The sequence below is a fragment of the Scyliorhinus torazame genome, chromosome 5 (genome assembly GCF_047496885.1).
Source record: "Scyliorhinus torazame isolate Kashiwa2021f chromosome 5, sScyTor2.1, whole genome shotgun sequence".
NCBI lineage: Eukaryota > Metazoa > Chordata > Chondrichthyes > Carcharhiniformes > Scyliorhinidae > Scyliorhinus > Scyliorhinus torazame.
This window is the reverse complement of record NC_092711.1, coordinates 155,803,651-155,824,236: the sequence shown is the minus strand read 5'-3', so window position 1 is coordinate 155,824,236 and position 20,586 is coordinate 155,803,651. Positions and strand designations below refer to the sequence as shown.

Here is a 20,586-nt window from a genome sequence, read left to right as displayed (position 1 = left end):
AATTCAATCTGAAGTAGAAACGGAAGCAATGTCATAAACCTGCTGACCTGTTGATCTTCTCGGACTCTTCGTCTCATCCCTCATACCATTATCTTGTCCTTTGATAGAACATTAAAAGGTTGGAGAAGACTCATCCATTCCTTATCTTGTCTTATTCATACCGCCCTGGGTTATGACGGGTTAGCCTTATCAGAAATTCCAGAGGTCAGGCATTTTGGAATAGCTAAATTAGCATTCCTTACAAAGGGCTCTGGTACATTGAAGTGGCTAGGTCAGCTTTTCTTACATTGTACTGAATAGTTGACCAGTTTTCCCATCATGCCATTACTTAATTTGTACAACATCACACTCACTCTGCTGTATCTAGTATTCACCCTCCCAGTTATTCTGAAGGTGCTGATTCAGGCTGATTGACAGATCCATGCTCACTGCTTCCTGTCCTGGTTTGAATTGGATTGGATTTGTTTATTGTCACGTGTACCGAGGTACAGTGAAAAGTATTTTTCTGCGAGCAGCTCAACAGATCATTAAGTACATGAGAAGAAAAGGGAATAAAAGAAAATACATAATAGGGCAACACAACATGTATCCTGGACAGAGAAACCTGAAAATCTTCCTGCAGACTGCTAGTCTAAATACATATAGATATCTGTATATTTATTGAGCGAAAGATACGTTTAATAGTCACAGTTACTTGAACAGAGATACAAGGATGATGTGAGGAAGAGCTTTATTAAACAGTGAGTAGTCATGACCGGGAACTCGCTGCCTACGAGGATGATAGAAGTGGAGACAATCAACAATTTCCAAATTTAAATTCTTGGACTTTTGAAGGAAATAAACTTACAGGAGAACGGGGATAGAGAGGGGGATGGGACAGACTGGATTGTTCTACAGAGAGTCTGGACTCGAGTTATTGAATGGACTCCCCCTGTGCTGTAAGGACTCTATGACTGGAGATATATAACGTAGCTACAGTACTATATTACAAGAGTAGAAATAGTAAAAATTTACTTCATTACAGAATCTTGAATAACATATGTTATACCACAGTATTAAACATTTAATCTCTATTATACAATAGCACTCAAAATATTTCTGTCCTATGTTAGTTTATAGTCCCCATAAATGTCAGCCAACTCCTGGGAAACCGCTGCTTTATTTGTGGACATTAGGAAAAAGACCGTCCTTTTACCCAAATAAATGTGTCGAGAGGGCGTGAAGGATGTCAGAATGGGCGGCACGTTAGCACCGTGTTTAGCACTGATGCTTCACAGCTCCAGGGTCCCAGGTTCGATTCCAGGCTTGGGTCACTGGCTGTGTGGAGTCTGCACATTCTCTCCACGTCTGCGTGGGTTTCCTCCGGGCGCTCCGGTTTCCTCCCACAGTCCAAAGATGTGCAGGTTAGGTGGATTGGCCGTGCTAAATTGCCCTTAGCATCCAAAAAGGTTAGGTGGGGTTACTGGGATGGGGTGGAGGTGTGGGCTTCAGTAAGGTGCTCTTTCCAAGGGTTGATTAGACTTGATGAGCCGAATGGCCGCCTTCCGCACTGTAAATTCTATAAATGAACACGGTTGATCCTGGATGTGATTAACAGCAACACCGACAGCAGAATCTGACCCCGTGTAATCATCTGTGAACTCTTTGGTGTGACTGCTGGTGGGATAACTGAGAGAATCCCTTCCCACACACAGAGCAGGTGAATGGCCTCTCCTTGGTGTGAACTCGCTGGTGCCTCTGCAGGTTTGATGAATGAGTGAATCCCTTGCCACAGTCAGAGCAGGTGAACGGTCTCTCCCCAGTGTGAACCCGCTGGTGTGTCATGAAGTGGATTGAATGGTTGAAGCCCTTCCCACACACACTGCAGGTGAACGGTCTCTCCCCGGTGTGAACTGTCTGGTGCGTCTGCAGGGTTGATAATCGAGTGAATCCCTTCCCACACACAGAGCAGGTGAATGGCCTCTCCCCAGTGTGAATCCGCTGGTGTTGCAGCAGGCTGGATGACTGAATAAAATTTTTCCCACACACAGAGCATCTGAACGGCTTCTCACCTGTGTGACGTCGCTGATGAATCAGCAGGGTAGATGACTGAGTGAATCTCTTCCCACATTGAGAGCAGTTGAATGGTCTCTCCCCAGTGTGAATTCGCTGGTGTGCCCGCAGATCTGGTGACTGAGTAAATTGCTTCCCACACTCAGTGCAGGTGAATGGCTTCTCCCCTGTGTGAACTCGCTGATGTCTCTGCAGATTGGGTAAGTGAGAGAATCCCTTCCCACACACAGTGCAGGTGAACGGCCTCTCCCCAGTGTGAACTCGCTGGTGTGTCTGCAGATTGAGTAACTGAATGAATTCCTTCCCACACTCAGAGCAGGTGAATGGCCTCTCCCCAGTGTGAACTCGCTGGTGTCTCTGCAGATGGGATAACTGAGTGAATCCCTTCCCACACTCCGTGCACGTGAATGGCCTCTCCCCAGTGTGAACTCGCTGGTGCGTCTGCAGATTGGGTAACTGAGTGAATCCCTTCCCACACTCCGTGCAGGTGAATGGCCTCTCCCCGGTGTGAACTCGCTGGTGTGTCTGGAGTTTGAATGAATCACTGAATCCCTTCCCACATTCAGTGCAGGTGAAGGGCATTTCCCCGGTCTGTCCATGTTGATCAGTTTCCACTTCAGACAGGCATCCAAATTTATTCCCCAAATTCCCGTGTTCCCACAGATTCTGCATGATAAAGGTGTCCCTTGTGTGTCCCCAGATTCAACAGTATGTTGAAAATTCACTTACATAGAACACAGGTACGGTCTCTCCCCACTGTAAATGGTGCAATGTTTTTTCAGGCTGTGTAACTGTGTAACAACAGTCTGTGCTGTGGAACACTCTCACTCGCTGTGTGTGTGTTTTCCAGTCACGCAGATGATTAAAATCTTTTGAAGCCGTCAGAACAGAGAAACGTTTTCTCCTTCTAAATTTAAAAGCTGATGATATTCTGATCCCAGCGAATGGAGCGACTCCACCAGATCTTGATGTGACGTTTGGTTTGAGATTTCAGTATGTAGATCCTAACCTTCTGATATCCTGTAAAAGGTGTTTACAAAAGACATCACTGTCAGCCCAGGACAGAAATTCAGAACAGACAATTCTAGTTTCTCTGGAACATTCTTTCCTCTCTCATTCCCCAAAAGCTGTAAATCTCCATCCCACACACTCTCCCTCCATTCCCACTCTGCTGTATCTAATATTCACCCTCCCAATTCTCCTGAGGGGCTGATTCATGAGGGATCCAGGCTCACTGCTTCTTGTTGAAGAGGTGAAAATCTTCATCCAAGCGTCTATTGATTCGATAAAGGGGGGGGGGGGGTCTAATAATAATCTTTATTAGTGTCACAAGTTGGCTTACATTAACACTACAATGGCATTGCTGTGAAAATCAACCAGTCGCCACACTCCGGCGCCAGTTCGGGTACATCGAGGGAGAATTTAGAATGTCCAATTCACATAACAAGCGCGTGTTTTGGGAATTATGGGAGGAAACCGAGGCAACCAGAGGAAACCCACGCAGACACTGGGAGAACTTGCAAACTCTGCACAGTGACCCAAGCTGGGAATTGAACCCGGGCCCTAGCACTGTGAAGCAACAGTGCTAACCACTGTGCTACCGTGCCACCCTGAGGAAGGGTTTAATTTTGGTAGCGAGTGGTTAAGAGTTTTCTGCCTATGATGGAGGTGGAAGTGGAGACGAATATTGATTTTAAAATAAAATTGGATAGGTATTTGAAGGAAATTAACTTGCAGGGGAACGAGCAAATAGAGGGGGGATGGAACTGACTAGTTTGTTGTAAAGAGAGTCGATATGGACTCGAGTTACTGAATGGATTTCTTCTGTGCTGTAATGACTCCATGACTGGAAATATATAACATAGCTACAGCACTATATTATACAACTAGAAATAATAAGAAATGTACTTTATTGCAGAACTATAAATAGTATATCTATTATGTACCATATAACACTAAACATATCTCTGGCGTATATTAATTTATTGTCCCCTTAAATGTCAGCCATCTCCTGGGGAAAGCAGCCCTTTAATTGTGAATATTAGGAAAGAGACCATCCTTTTAGCCAGACAAATAAATGTGTCAAGCTGAGGGAGCAAAGGATGTCAATGTCTTTAAGAGAGAGAGAGACCTGGGCCAAGCTTTGCAGAATCTGCACCCTCCCTGGATTCACTTCCTTTCCCTTCAGTTGCTGCAAGTGACCAATTGAAGGTGAGAATGAGAAAAGAAATGGAAAGGGGGAAACATTGATTTCCTCCTAGATGTTGTACAGAGGAGAAAGTTTTAGATCTTTTAGTTTGTTAACAATTCTACAATACAACAGGACAACGCTGAATACAGAACAATCAGCAAGAAAACAAGGCCAGCGACTCCCCAGCGGTAGCCCCACATCAGTGGAAACGTGTGTGGGGTAAATCATGGGTGTGGATGCAGTACATGCATGTCAGTAAGAGCAGGCGTGTGTGAAGGAGTATCTGAGTGAATGCTGCATGTGCCGGTCTGTGAGAGTGTGTGAGAGAGAATGAGCAGCACCGACCATCAGGAAAGGACACACCGACACCGAGAGAGACCCCTCCCCTCCCCGGAGGGGCACAGTTCAGCCCCAAAAGGCGGTTCCATTGCCCAAGAGACCAAGGCAGAGGACAGGGTAAACACACAAAACACAATAGTCACGATGCAAAAACACATCAGCTGCACCAAAGACAAAAAGCTCCAAACAATCAATAAAACGAAGCCGCCAGCAGCCGAGCCCGCGCGTGCGCACTCCCCCGCCCCCCCCCCGCACATTCTTCCACATCCGCGGAAAGGCCCCAAACACATCTCCGGGTTCCAGTGCGCGTGCCCGGCGCGCGGGCACCGGATCCCCGCCCCCACCAATTGTTCCCTCTCCCGCCACACCTCCTCGAGACAAGGTTTCCAGGCAACCGGCTCCGGCCAGAGCGAGAAGCCGCTCGGTGATCACCCTCTCGGCCCGGGACTGCGCATGTCCAAGGGAGCGGGGAGACTGCGCGTGTGCGGGGTAGAGCCCGCCTCCTGACCTTCCAGCTGACATATTGACCAATGGGTCGAATTGGAGGACCGGAAGGACTTTGTCCACCAGCCAATCAGAGCGCGTGTTTGTGTGAATGACGATTGAGCTTTGCACGGACTGAAATCGACTCTTGTCTGCAACATCTGTGAGTAAAACACTTTCTTTTCTCCCCCTTTCCATTTATTTTCTCGTTCTGACCTTCAGTTGGTCACTTGCAGCAACTGAAGGGAAAGGAAGTGAATCCAGGGAGGTTGCAGACTCTGCAAAGCTTGGCCCAGGTCTCGCTCTCCCTTAAAGACATTGACATCCTTTGCTCCCTCAGCTTGACACATTTATTTGTCTGGCTAAAAGGATGGTCTCTTTCCCAATGTTCACAATTAAAGGGCTGGTTTCCCCAGGAGATGGCTGACATTTAGGGGACACTAAAAATATCAGACAGAGATATGTCGAGTGTTGTTATATGGTACAGATTAGACATATTATTTATGGTTCTGTAATAAAGCACATTGATTATTATTTCAAGCTTGTAATCTAGTACAGTAGCTATGTTATATATTTACAGTCATCTTTTTCCTCAGAAAGTTGTTAGTCTCTGGATTTCTCTTTCACAGGGCCCAGTGGAGTCTGGGGTCATTGAATATATTTGAGGATGAGTTGGACAGATTTATATTTGATGAGGGAGTCAAGGATTATGGGGAACCGGCAGGAACATGGGGAGAAAGCTGAGATGAGTCTCAGTCATCAGGTATTTTCAAGACAAAGGTTGATGGGTTTCTAGATATTGAATATATCAAGGGATATGGGGGAATAGTGTGGGAAAATGGTGTTGATGTAGATCACCCAGTGATATGATTGAATGGTCGAGCAGGCTGGATGGGCCATAAGCTTACTCTTTATTATGATCTCTGTGTCCAGGACAGGAAGCAATGATCATGGGTCTGTCAATCAGCCTGAAACAGCACTTTCAAGAGAATTGGGAGGGTGAATATTAGATGCAGCAGTGTGAGAATAGAGGGAGAGTGTGTGGGATGGAGATTTACAGCTTTTGGGGAATGAGCGAGGAAAGAATATTCCATGGAAAATAGAATTATCTGTTCTGAATTTCTCCCTGTTAAGACAGGTGATATTTTTTGAAAATTGTTTTTATAGGATATTAGAAGAGGAGAAATTACAGATAAATCTCAAACATCACGTCTAGATCTGACAGAGTCACTTGGATTCCTTGGGACCTGAATATTATCGGCTTTTGAATCTACACAGAACAATGTTTGTCTGTTCTGGCTGCTTCAGAAGATTTTGAACATTTGTGTGACTGGAAAAGCACCGATACACATACACCCAAGTGAGCGTGTTCGAGAGCAGTGACTGTGGGATGACCTTTAACCAGTTACACAGCCTGATAGAATATTGCAACATTCACGGTGAGGAGAGACCGTGCTTGTGTTCTGTGTGGACGGGCTTCAACTAATTGTTTGACCTGGAGAGACACGAGAAGACGATGAACATGGAAAAACCGTGGAAATGTTGGGATTGTGGGAAGGGATACAGATACCCATCTACGCTGGAAATTCATCGACGCATTCACACTGGGGAGAGGCCGTTCACCTGCTCTGTGTGTGGGAAGGGATTCACTTGCTTATCCCAGCTGCAGAGACACCAGCGAGCTCACACTGGGGAGATGCCATTCACCTGTTCTCAGTGTGGGAAGAGATTCAGTCATTCATCCACCCTGCGGGCACACCAGCGAATTCACACTGAGGAATGGCCGTTCACCTGCTCTCAGTGTGGGAAGGGATTCGCTCAGTTATCTAACCTCAATTCACACCAGCGAGTTCACACTGGGGAGAGGCCATTCACCTGCAATCAGTGTGGGAAGAGATTCACTGAGTTATCCAGCCTGAAGTCACACCAGCGAGTTCACACTGGGGAGAGGCCATTCACCTGCTCTGAGTGTGGGAAGGGATTTACTCAATTATCGACCCTGCAGACACACAAGCGAGTTCACACTGGGGAGAGGCCATTCACCTGCTTTCAGTGTGGGAAGGGATTCACTCATTTATCCAACCTGAAGTCACACTATCGAGTTCACACTGGGGAGAAGCCATTCACCTGCGCTCAGTGTGAGAAGGTATTTACTCATTTATCCAGCCTGAAGTCACACCAACAACTTCACACTGGTGAGAGGCCATTCACCTGCTCTGTGTGTGAAGATGTTCAAGGAGTTATCCAACCTATTGGTCCACCAGTGAGTTCACACCAGGGAGAGGCCATTCACCTACTCTGATAAGGGAAAGGCATTCAATGATCCATCCCGCCTACGGAGACATCAGTGAGTTCACACTGGGAAGAGGCCATTCACCTGCTTTCACATGAGGGAGAAAGGAATAGAAGGATATGCTGATGGGGGAGATGAAGAAGGGTGGGCAGAGCCTCATGTGGAGCATAAATACTGACAGATACCAATTGAGCCGACTGGCCTGACCCTGTGCTGTAGACTCAATGGAACAGAGACAAATGTATTTATTTTAGATCTACCTGTAGTGGGAGGAAAAACACCATAAAGTAAATGTCCTTCAGCAGCTTTTAAGAATATAGGACATACAGTGCAGAAGGAGGCCATTCGACCCATCGAGTCTGCACCGACCCACTTAAGCCCTCACATCCACCCTATTCCCATAACCCAATAACCCCTCCTAACCTTTTTTGGTCACTAAGGGCAATTTATCATGGCCAATCCACCTAACCGGCACATCTTTGGACTGTGGGAGGAAACCGGAGCACCCGGAGGAAACCGACACGCAGACATGGGGAGAACGTGCCGACTCCACACAGACAGTGACCCAGCAGGGAATTAAACTAGGGACCCTGGTGCTGTGAAGCCACAGTGTTAATCACTTGTACTTTGTGGATCATTTCAGTGGAAATGTGCTCTCCCAGGCTCAAAGAGCATCAGCCCACTGGAAGCAGTCGTGAGATTGGCCAGAATATACCCATTGTATAGAACCTTGGTTAGACCACAGCTGGAGTACTGTGTGCAGTTTTACTCCCCTTACCTTAGAAAAGGTATTATTGCCACAGAGGGAGTGCAATAAAGGTTCACCAGACTTGTATCTAGCTTCCCCTTCAATGTATTCACGTTGTTTACCTCAACCACTCGCTGTGGTAGTGAGTTCCACATTCTCACCACTCGCTGGGTAAAGAGGTTTCTCTTCAAATCCCTACTGGATTATTGAACCCCTTTCTCATCTTAAAGACTTCCATCAGGTCACCCTTCAGTCTTCTCTTTTCTAGAGAAAAGCAGCCCCAGCCTTTCCTGTGGGTTAATGTTCTCAGTTCTGATATTATTCCTGGTCAGCACGGTACCACAGTGGTTAGCACTGCTGCCTCTCAGCACCAGCGACCCAGGAGGTTCAATTCCGGCCTTGGATAACTGTCCGTGTGAGTTTTCACTTTCTCCCTGTATCTGTGTGGCGGATGTGCAGGTTAGGTGGATTGGCCATGCTAAATTCCTCCTTAGTGTCCAAATGTTTAGGTTGACGGGTTATTGGGATAGGACAAGTGAGTGTGCTTGGGTGGTGTACTCTTTCAGCGGGCTGGTACATAATGTGAGGGGCTGAATGGCCTCCTGCACTATAGGGATTCTATAAATCTTAGTTGCACCTTCTCCAGTGCCTCTATTTCCTTTTTCCAAATGGAGATCACAAATGTTGACAGTGCTCCCAGTGTAGTCTAACCGTTGTCTAAACAAGTTGAACATAACCTCCCTGTTTTTCAATTCTATCCCTCTCGAATGGAACCCTCTGTATGGGCCCCACAGTTTAGGAAAGATGTGAAGTTCTCAGAGAGGGTGCAGAGGAGGTTTATGAGACTGTCACCAGGGATGAAGGACTTCAGTTAGTTGGAGAGACTGGAGCAGCTGAATTTGTTCTTTTTCAGACATAGTCATTAGTACCCAGAAGGAGGACATTCAGCCCATCGAATGATATGGGAAATAAAGTGTGAATGTGATTAAAGTAAGTTATATTCATGAAAGCTCTCTGTCTCTCTCACACACTTTTCCCCACCAGATCCATTGGCCTACACATCTGTTGTTTCATTCATGGGATGTGGGCATTGCTGGCTGGGCTGCATTTGTTGCCCGTCCCTAATTGCCCTTGAACTGAGTGGCTGCAGTTAAGAGGCAGCCACATTGCTGTGGGTCTGAAGTCACAAATAGGCCAGACCACGTCAGCATGGCAGATTTCCTTCTCCAAAGGACATCAGTGAACCAGATTTTTTTTCCAACCATCAACAATTCCTTCATGGTCATCAATGACTTTAATTCCAGATATAAATGAATGCAAAATTCACCATCTGCCGAACCTGGATCCCTATTGTATTTCCGTGGGTCCTTAGATTATTAGTCTAGCTATTGTTTTCCTAGATCTGTTTTGTGAGCGATGAATATAGATCACTATAGCCGATAATTCTGAGCTGTTTTCGAGTTGTTTCCTTGACATCCTGTACTTTCCCACTAATTTGCAGAAACAACAGCCTGACCAGCAGCAACTGTACTGTGTATAATCGTGTGTTATTGCAACTACTCCTTGAGATGCTTCGGTTCGCCGAAGCATTCCCTGCATGTTTGTAATAAAGATTCCCAAACTTTTACCAACTCTGGACTCCGAGTGACATTTGTCCCACAACAACCTGGTGTCAGGAACAGGATCCACTGACGGATCCTGATTTAACAGTAAGAATTCTTACAACACAAAACAATGTGTTTTGAATCACAAAACAAACCTGTTGGACTTTAACCTGGTGTTGTAAGACTTCCTGCTGTGCCCACCACAGTCCAATGCCGGCATCTCCACATCATGGCTCTGATTAAAGGAAGGTCCCCGTGGACAGCAAACACTTGGGTGTTGTTTGTTTTATACCACCCGTGTTTAGTTCAGTCTGACTGACAACTGGGGCCTCCTCGGAACCTCAGGGATCTGTTTCTGGTCTGTTTCTGTGACGTCCACTCGATGTAATTTCAATAACTGTAACATTTCAGACAGGAATTGTCGGTTTTACACCAAGGATATGTTTGGGGGCGATGCTGAAGTCCCCGTAACCGAGAGGGTTTTGTAGCTGCCAAAATATGAGGGGATAAAGCCGTAAGGGAGGTGAAACAAAAAGAGTTAGGCAGTTGGACAGAGTTTGGCATGTGTTCCGAGGTCCCAGATAGGGGTCAGCCAGCATCATCACATCGATGGATCTGCACAGAAAAGCTCCAATCAGGCGGAACTTACAAGTCCATGGTGAGGTTAGTGTCTCGGGGATTTGAAGGACCCTTGGAAGATAAAGAGGTCAGAGTGGACTCCCCCACAGCAGGAAAGGTAATTTTGAAATTCCTTTGGTCCTCTTCACAACATTTTCTTGGGAATATAATTCAAGAAACATAAAAGCTGCGTTTGTGCTGGGGGTCACACCCGAGGGCAGTGTTTCTGCAACCTCCTAAGAAGGTGCCAGATGTAGAAGGAAGACTTTGGAAGTTAAATAAGTTTGTCTATTTTTTCAGAGTATATGGTACTTTTCATTTGGATCAGTTTTGTTCAAGTCGGGTTGTCTCCACCAGAAGGCAGAAGCTGCCGTGCTTTATTGGTACCATGGCAGGAAACTCTCGGGCATCTTTATGATGCATGTTGATGACTGTCTATGTGGTGGTACGAGTGAGTTCCAAAACAATGTTACTGACAGGATCTGAACAACATTTAAGGTTGGAATCAGGCTTCTGGGACCTTTAAATAAATTGGATTGGAAAGCGAGCAGTGTGGGTCTGATGTGACTTTACATCAACAATTTCACGGAGACAGTATGAACCCTGTCACAGTCAATGGGGCTGGGGTCTCAGAGAAAGTGGAACATAGGAATTGGGAGCAGCAGTAGTCAATTCAGCCCTTCGACCCTGCTCTGCCATTCAATCAGATCTTGGCTGATCTCTTCCTGATCTAAAATCTACCTCCCCACATGTTGGCCATATCCCTTTAACCGTTTTTCAAATTAAAATATATCTCTCTTTCTTGAAAACATTTAATTACTGAATTTTGCAAATTCACCGCCGTCTGCGATAAGTAGTTCTTCCTCATCTCAGTTCTAAATCTACCGCCTCTCAACTTATATCCGTGACCTCTTGTTCCCCACAAGGGGGAACATTTGGTCTATGTTTACCTTATCAATCCCATTTAGTATTTTATACAACTCGATCAGATCCCTCTCATCCTTCTAAACTCCAGCAAGTATAAGCCCAAACTGTTTCCTCACGTCAAACCGTTTATCCCCGGAATCAATCTGGTGAACCTCCTCTGAACTGCCTACAATACCACCACATCCTCCTTCAAATAAGGAGGCCCAAACTGGACACAGTATTCCAGATGTGATCTCACCAACACCCAGACAATTACAACAACACTGCTCTACTTTTATACTCCAGTCCTTTTGCAATAAACGCTAACATTCCATTTGCCTTTTTAATTACATGCTGAACCTGCACTTTCTTGTTGAATACAATCTGATCACACAGAGGGGTGTCTGATAATAGCGAAAAATTACAGATCTGCGCTTTGAGCCTGAGATCTCTTATGAAACTGTCAAGTGTTTCACATGCCTTTTGGACTCTTTTTCGGAATATATAGCACTCAAACATTTCATTAATCTGCAATTCACAGTGTCTGTTGAACTTTTCTGTGACTATTATATTTTTTCTTATCAACTTCACTCTTGAAGTGGAATGAGTTATACAATTCTAACGCTTGTGGTCCAACCATGGTTAAGCACAGCGCAATCTTTCACTGATCACTGCCCGCTTCGAGGTCTGAGGCTGAGAGGTACAATTTAAACTGTGGTTTGAAATTCCTCCAGTTTACATCTACTTTACCCAATGTCCTGAACTGCTTTGGAGCCTGCAAACCCTCCATGAAGCTTCGACTGGGCTCTTCTGTTCAAAATGACTGGCTTCCATGAGGGTGTTGCAATCAGTCTGGATGAGATTTTTTTTTGACCTTTGCAAGTATTTTGGGGGGGGGGAGATTGTTTTCTTTTCCTCTCTAAATCTAACTATTCTATCTTAGGATCCACTCCTGGTACCATGTGATGTTCTCTGTTGTGTACGTGGTGTTGAACAAAGAACATCAAGCTAAGTAAACAAACAAAGCTGATTTATTTACACTACATAAATAAGATACGAACAAGTTCCAAGGTAAAAGTTATTAAATGAAACAATATCTCTAACTACTGATCTCTCAACTATGCAACTAATCTCTCATGCCGAAACATCTTCTCCCAGAATCCCAGGAGTCACCTGATATTTATTTGACTGCTCCTTATCTCCATCTGGTGGTGAGAAGTATGAACATAAAATTGTTAACCCTTTGTCATCTTTACAATTTTCATATTGTTACAGATCCCTCTGCCCAGATGCATCTTGAATCTGCTTTCCATTTAAATAATAATTTGCCTTTATTATTTTTGGCCAAAATGGATAACCTCACACTTATCTACATTAAACTCCATTTGCCAAATTTTAGCCCAATCTCCTATCCTACCTATATCCATCTGTAAAATCTTTACCTCCTCTTCACTGCCTGCATTCGCACCAATTTTAGATGTTTCCAAAGCTGGGACTGAGCAGCTGCAAAGTCGAAGCCAATTGGATTGGCTGGGCTCACAGACAAGGCCGGTCACAAGTGTTGATGTCTTCGAGCTGAGTTCTGTAATGAAACGTCCAAAGGTCGAGGACATTTAACGGTTGAACAAAACGTTAAAAAATACAAGATGGAGAAATGTGAGCTGAAATTTCCATCTTTGGGTGAGCTAAAGAGTATAAAATAGATTGTTTGCAGTGATGCCTCTCACTCGCATGAGACTGTCTCAGTGTCTTGACAGTGAGTGATGTTTAAAAATCAAACAACATTTTTCCTTCTAGATTCAAAGGTCGATGATATTCAGCTCCCATGAATCGTGTGACTCTGTCAGATCTTGATGTGATATTTGGTGTGAAATTTCTGTCTGTAAATCCTCCCCTTCAACCCTGTAAAAGGAGTTTACAAAAGCCATCGCTGTTAGTGCAGGATACCCAAATGGAGTGCGAAATTCGATCCTGTTGTAAGATCTGGGTTTGGCTCCAATCTCAATTGTAACACTCAAATCAATTACATGTCAGAATGTGTTGCGATCGTTATCTAAATGGAACCTGCTGCTCCTGACTAGTTACAGACCATTCCGGGTACAAGAATGTTGTCACAGAATTCATTAAGTTGATTGTAATAAAATCACAATACTTAACATCGTCAGTGGATCAGTCTGTTTACTCTGGGTCACCAGCTCTCGAGTTCCGAGTGACTGTGGGCTGTCACTTGTTCTTTTTTCTAAAATACATTTAGAATACCCAATTAATTTTTCCAATGAAAAGCAATTTAGCGTGGCCAATCCACCTACCCTGCACATCTTTTGGGTTGTGGGGGTGAAACCCAGAGTGACCCAGAGCTGGGATTGAATCTGGGACTTCGGCACTGTGCTAACCACTGCGCCACCATGTTGCCGCTGTCTCTTGTTCTGTTGACCGATGCCTAACTTCTTACTTCATGTTGTGTTGTGCACCGAGCTCCAGAGAATTGTAGCTCATTAACCTTTTCTAGAAACCAGCTCGATGCATGGTCGGTAGTATCCTGAACTTCAGATTGGCCCAAACAGCACATGATCAGTCGCTGATTGATTAAATGATGCAACATCAATGTCTGATTGGTCTCTGAAGGTTGTTGGTCACCTTGCTGATGTTGTTTCCCATTTACCCAGTCACCTTGCTGTTGTCACTTCCCATTAACTACTAAATAGTTACCCAGGACCTCAGTCACTTGTGGTAACATCCTTTTTTTATTGCTGTCTCTTGCTGTTTTATTACGTTTCTAGCTTTTGCACTAAGATAGCAAGGCAGCACAGGTAATTTGTGTGTCTACGTACTTGTAATAAGTGGATATGTGGTGTCAATTCCTCATGATTGATGTCCGTCAGGCTCATCGTCCTAATACATCTCAGGTGTTATGTGTAACTTAGTGACTGCTGATGCCTGAAGCAAGTTACTTAACTACAAATAGCTGTAAGTACACGAGATACACAAACTTAAACTAACACAGCAACTACTACAGAACATAGAAAATAAATCCATAAAGGTGATTGGTGTACTAAAGTTCAAGTAGCAAGATACACATTACAAAACAGCATTATCTATTAATAAATGACGTGTTCATAAGAAATACAAATCACAGAAACTGCATAACGACAACATCATTACAGAAACATTACAAAACCCAAATTAATGCAGATAATCTGTGTATACTTTGAAGGAAAGTGATTATTTTGCTTTAAGTTAAAAAGCGAATACAGTTGACGACACATAATTTCTCCAGCATTGGCACGCACAATTAATCTACAAGAAACATCACATACAACAGAGATTCTCATTCTGCATTAGTCCTGTGGTAAAACCATAAAACGTAACCCTACTTTGGGCTAAGACAATATGGTACAAGTCACTTGTCAAGGAGGAGTGCACCTGAATACAGAAACTCACAGAGTGCGATACTGTATTGAGTGAATTGATTCATACACTTTGATTCTGTGATAACCGAACATAACTAAACCAAAACTATTAAAATGACTAAACAGTGACTTCCCTTGAATATTATGATCACTGTTACCCAGATGCTCCATCACCATGTTTATTGATGAATCCTGTCTCACTGCACACTGAGGTCTCGGATAGACTGCTTCCTGGTTGGCTCCAGAAGGAACAGCTCTAAGAAATTCTCCCCCAAAAACTTTATCAACCCAACATATTTTTGCCAATCTGATTATCCCAATCTACTTTTTTTTTCTTTATAAATTTAGAGTACCCAATTCATTTTTTCCAATTAAGGGGCAATTTAGCGTGGCCAATCCACCTACCCTGCACATCTTTGGGTTGTGGGAGTGAAACCCACGCAAACACGGGGAGAATGTGCAAACTGCACACGGACAGTGACCCAGAGCTGGGATCGAACCTGAGACCTCGGCGCCATGAGGCAGCAGTGCTAACCACTGCGCCACCATTCAGCCCATCCCAATCTACTTTGATTAAAGCCACCCATGATTATTGTGGCACATTAATTACAAGCCTTATTTATCACTCCTTGTTCATTCTACCTGCAGTATAACTACTGTTAGGAGGCCCGTTAACTACTCCCAAAAAATACATCGTACATTTACTATTTGTTAGTTTGACTGAAATTGATTGCTCATCCTCATCTTTCAGGTTAAGGTGATCACTCAGTACTGACAAAATGTTATTCTTAATTGACAGGAGTGATCGCTTCAACTTTTCCTAGCTTCCTGCCATTCCGACAATACCCTTCAACATTTAGATTCCCGCCTTTGTCAACTTTTGACCAAGTCTCTGAAATGTCTATCAGGACACACATTTATCTCTTTCCACACTGATAATTCATCCCTTTGTTACAAATGCTGCGCATATTTCCAATCCATTTTCAGGAGTTCAACAATCCAACCGGGATATGATGAGAAACCTCTTTACCCAGCGAGTGGTGTCAATGTGGAACTCGATACCACAGAGAGTGGTTGAGGTGAACAGCATGAATACATTGACGGGGAAGCTAGACACAAACATGTGGGAGAAAGGAATAGAAGGATATGCTGATGGGGGAGATGAAGAGGGCTGGGTGGAGGCTCATGTGGAGCATTAATACTGACAGAGACCAATTGAATAATCTGGCCTGGTCCTGCAGACTCAATGGCACAGAGACAAATGTATTTATTTTAGATCTACTTGTAGTGGGGGTAAACACTATTTACTATCCAGGATCAAAGAAATGTACTTCATCAGATTTTTAAAATAATAATAATCTTTATTGTCACAAGAAGGCTCATATAAACACTGCAATGAAGTTACTGTGAAAAGCCCCTAGTCGCCACATTCCGGCACCTGTTCGGGTACACCGAGGGAGAATTAAGAATGTCCAATTCATCTAACAAGCACATCTTTCGGGACTTGAGAGAGGAAACCGGAACATCCGGAGGAAACCCACGCAGACACCGGGAGAACATGCAGACTCCACACAGACAGTGACCCAAGCCAGGAATCGAACCTGGGACCCTGGAGCTGTGAAGCAACTGTGCTACACACTGTGCTAACGTGCTCCCCTTGTAGACCATTTCAGTGGAAATGTGCTCTCCCAGGCTCAAAAAGCATCAGCCCACTGGAAGGAAAGTCGTGAAACCGACCAGAATATTCCCATTATATAGAACCTTGGTTAGACCCCAGCTGGAGGACTGTGTGCAGATTTACTCTCCTTACCTCAGGGAAGGTATTATTGCCACAGAGGGAGGGTAATGAAGGTTCACCAGACTTGTTCAGGGAATGGCGGGACTGTCCTATGAAGAGAGATTGGGGAAACTGGGCCTGTATTCTCTGGAGTTTCAAACTGAGAGGGGATTTCATTGAAACCTACAAAATACTTAAAGGAATAGACAGGGTGGGTGCAGGTGAGATGGTTCCCCTAGTTGGAGAATCTGGAACCGGGGGACACAGTTTCAAAATAAGGGGGAAGTCATTTAAGATCGGTCTCGGAGGAGACATTTCTTTACTCAGAGGGTTATGAATCTTTGGAATTCTCTACCCCAGAGAGCTGTGGAAGCTCAGTCACTGAGTGTGTTTAAAGCAGAGACTGACAGATTTCTAAATACCAATAACACAAAGGGATATGGGGATAGTGTGGGGAAAAAGGCATTGAAGTGGATGATCAGCCGTGGTTGTATTGAATGGTGGAGCAGGCTTGATGGGCTGAATGGCCAAGTCCTGCTCCTATGTTCCAAAATTACAAAGATAGGCAGGAATGTAAATTGTGAAGAGGACATAAGGAGGCTGCCAAGTAACATAGATCAGTTAAATGAGTGGGAAAATGTTAGTGGGAATGAATCCGAAAGAATCACTCGACACTGGTCTGCACCAATCGTCAGTTTATTGAGGTTACACCGGCAGGGAACGAGTCACAGAGCGATACAGATACATCTCCGCCGAACAAATAAAATCAGCGATCTTTATACCATTTCAAACAGTTACTCCGCCCATCTCGGCTGGACTCAATCCAATCATAGTGATTATAGATTACATATATTGACCTTTAGAACCAATGAAATTGGATATTGGGCAGCAAGGACCTGTGTGATCATATCATGGACACTTGGGGGGGGGGGGGGGGGGGGGTGTGGAGAGTTACTCATGGTCTTATGACATCTTCCAGACCCCCTTATCAACCACCCCTGGGTCTTTTTCTTTCATTAAAAAAAATAAAATTAGAGTACCCACTTCTTTTTTCCAATTAAGGGGCAATTTAGTCTGGCCAATCCACCTACCCTGCACAACTTTGGGTTGTGGGGGTGAGACCCATACATACGGGGAGAATGTGCAAACTCCACACGGACAGTGACCCAAGGACGGGATCGATGCTGGGACCTTGGTGCCGTGAGATAGCAGTGCTAACCACTGTGCCACATGGACAGATTTCTGATTTTCTCTCCTTGATTTAAGGTACTGGTCTGTGGTTCCCCATTTTCTCTCTCCCTCCTTAAATATTGGGGTTACATTTACCACCTTCCAATCTGCAGGAACCACTCCAGAATCTATAGAATTTAGAAAGATGACCACCAATGTATCCACTATCTCTACAGCCGCCTCTTTCAACACTCTGGGATGTAGAGCAGCAGCTTTTGGAGATTTATTAACTTTCAATACCATTCATTTCTCCAGTACTACTTTTTTACTAATACTAATATCTTTTAGTCCCTCGTGCTCACTAGTCCCTTAGTTCTCTCGTGTTTTGGGGACAATTTCTGTCTCCATGAAGACAGACACATTGTTTAGATTCTTTGCCATTTCCTTATTCCCCCTTGTAAACTCTCCTGTCTCTGCCTGGAATGGACCCACATTGGTCTTCGCTAATCTTTTTCTTTTCACATACTGATCGAGGATATTCATTGATTTTTATGTTTCTCGCCAGTTTGCTCTCACATTCTATTTTCTCTTTTATCAGTGTCTTGGTCCTTTGCTGAATTCTAAAACAAGTTCCCAATCCTCAGGCTCACTACTATTTTGGCCACTTTATGAGTCTCTTCCATGGATCTAAACTTTCCTTGTTAGCCATGGTTGCACCACTTTTCCTGTTGACAGTTTTGTTCCTCAAAGCAATCTAATTTAATGTCAATAGGTAATAATTCCTGAAATGCTGGCGATTGCATATCTGCCATTGTATCTTTTATTGTCATTTCCTAGTCTACCATAGACAACATGCCCCTCAGCTTGACAGTTTTCTTCTGTGAGAAACACCCAGATAAAATAATCAAAAGAACCACGTGACCACCATTGTCCATCTCTATGGCAACAAGCATAATTTAGGGGGTTCCAAACAGAAATGTGATCTAAATATATTCTTACACCCTTTCACTCTGTGATCCTTGTGAAATTTGAAGCCAAGTATTTGCCACAAGGCTCAAGAGCATCAGCCCACTGGAGGCAAAGTTGTGAGACCGGCCAGTCCAGCAGAACGAAACCCTCCGACCCTCCCCATTGACCAACCTTGAACACAATGCAATCTGTGGTGTAATTGAGAACAGAAACAATAACAGCAGAATCCAACCCCTGTAATCAATTGTGAACTTGTTGGTGTCTCAGCAGGTGTGATGAAACATAGAATCCCTTCCCACATTGAGTGCAGGGGAACGGCCTCTCCCCAGTGTGAACTCGCTGGTGAGTCTGCAGGTTGGATGAATCACTGAATCCCTTCCCACACTGAGAGCAGATGAATGGCCTCGCCCCAGTGTGAACTTGCTGGTGTCTCAATAGGTGGGATGAATCACTGAATCCTTTTCCGCACTGAGAGCAGGTGAACGGCTTCTCCCCAGTGTGAATTCGCCGGTGTTTCTGCAGGTTGGATAATTGAGTAAATCCCTTCCCACACTGAGAGCAGGTGAATGGCCTATCCCCAGTGTGAATTCGCTGGTGTCTCAATAGGTGGGATGAATCAGTGAATCCCTTCCCACATTGAGAGCAAGTAAATGGCTTTGCCCCAGTGTGAACCCGCTCGTGAATCTGCAGGTGAGATAACTGAGAGAATCCATTCCCACATTGAGAGCAGGTGAATGGTCTCTCCCCAGTGTGAACTCGCTGATGTTTCTGCAGAGTGGATGAACGACTGAATCCCTTCTCACAGTGAGAGCAGGTGAACAGTTTCTCTCCAGTGTGAACCCGCTGATGTGTCTTCAGGCTGGATCACTCAGTGAATCCCATCCCCCACACAGAGCAGGTGAACAGCCTCTCCCCAGTGTGACTGCGTCGATGAGCTTCCAGCTCTGATGGGAATCTGTAGCCCTTCCCACAGTCCCCACATTTCCACGGTTTTTCCATGTTTTGGGTCTCCTCGTGTCTCTCCAGGTTGGACAATCAGTTGAAGCCTCGTCCACACAGAACACGTGTACGGTCTCTCCCCGCTGTGAATGGTGTGATGTTTCTCCAGGCTGTGTAACTGGTTAAAGCTCTTTCCACAGTCAGTGCTCTGGAACACTCTCACTCGGGTGTGTGTGTGTCTCCAGTCACACTGATGTTTAAAAGCTTTGAAGCTGACAGATCGGACAAACATTTCTCCTTCTAGATTTAAATTCTGATGAAATTCAGGTCTCAAGGAAGCGAATGACTCTGTCAGATTGAGACATACGTTTGAGATTTCTGTCTGTAATTCCTCCTCTTCTAATATCCTGTAAAAACAATTTACAAAATACATCACTGTCAGTACAGGATAGAAATTCAGAACAGACAATTAAATTCCAGTTTTCTGGAACATTTCTCCTTTCTCATTCCCTAAAAGCTGTAAATCTCCATCCCACACACTCTCCCTCCATTCTCACTCTGCTGTATCTAATATTCACCCTCCCAATTCTCCTGAAGGTGCTGATTCAGGCTGATTGACAGATCCATGCTCACTGCTTCCTGTCCTGGGCATAGAGGTCATATCAAATAGGAGCTGCAGTCGGCCATTTGGGCCTGTTCAACCATTCAACGAGATCATTGGCCGATCTATCTCAGCACCATTTTCCCACACTATCCCCCACATCCCTCGATATTTTTAATATCTAGAAACCTATCAATCTCTGTCTTGAAAATAATTGATGACGGAGGCTCCACGGTCTCTGGGGTAGAGAATTCCAAAGGTTCACCACATCCTCGAGTGAAGAAATCCCTCCTCATCTCAGCTTTCTCCTCATTTTCCTGCCTGTTCCCCATAACCCTCGACTCTCTCGTCAATCAGAAATCTGTCCCGGGGGGAGAGTATCCCGTAATACGGCCATGGGAGTAGCTGCTATTCCACAGGTTCTAGTGTCACTCGCCTATAATCCATCATTTATCCTGATTGCCCGGCACTCATCTACCTAATCCT

The 20,586-nt window shown here is 44.6% G+C and overlaps 2 protein-coding genes and 1 pseudogene across 4 annotated transcripts in view; all 3 read right to left on the bottom strand.

Annotated features, from left to right (window-relative positions):
* LOC140420205 (uncharacterized) overlaps positions 1-5,063 on the bottom strand; it is a 32,436-nt gene extending 27,373 nt beyond the window's left edge. Inside the window, exons 1-2 of one of the 2 annotated variants that reach the window (XM_072504235.1) lie at positions 4,951-5,063; positions 1,726-3,072 (exon numbers count right to left, since the gene is read on the bottom strand). In XM_072504235.1, coding sequence (XP_072360336.1) covers positions 1,726-2,724 — 999 coding nt within the window. In that variant the 5' untranslated portion in view covers positions 2,725-3,072; positions 4,951-5,063. Of the gene's footprint in view, positions 1-713; positions 3,073-4,926 lie in introns of those variants that run through there. The other variant, XM_072504234.1, reaches the window with a different exon arrangement.
* Positions 5,064-17,099: 12,036 nt separating this feature from the next.
* LOC140417988 (uncharacterized) lies at positions 17,100-19,442 on the bottom strand (annotated as a pseudogene).
* Positions 19,443-19,561: 119 nt separating this feature from the next.
* The window catches only part of LOC140420217 (uncharacterized), a 36,272-nt gene continuing 35,247 nt past the window's right edge, over positions 19,562-20,586 (bottom strand). For both annotated transcript variants that reach the window (XR_011946227.1, XM_072504249.1), the window contains exon 3: positions 19,562-19,906. The gene's annotated coding sequence lies outside the window, so the exon portion shown is untranslated. The remainder of the gene's footprint in view (positions 19,907-20,586) is intronic.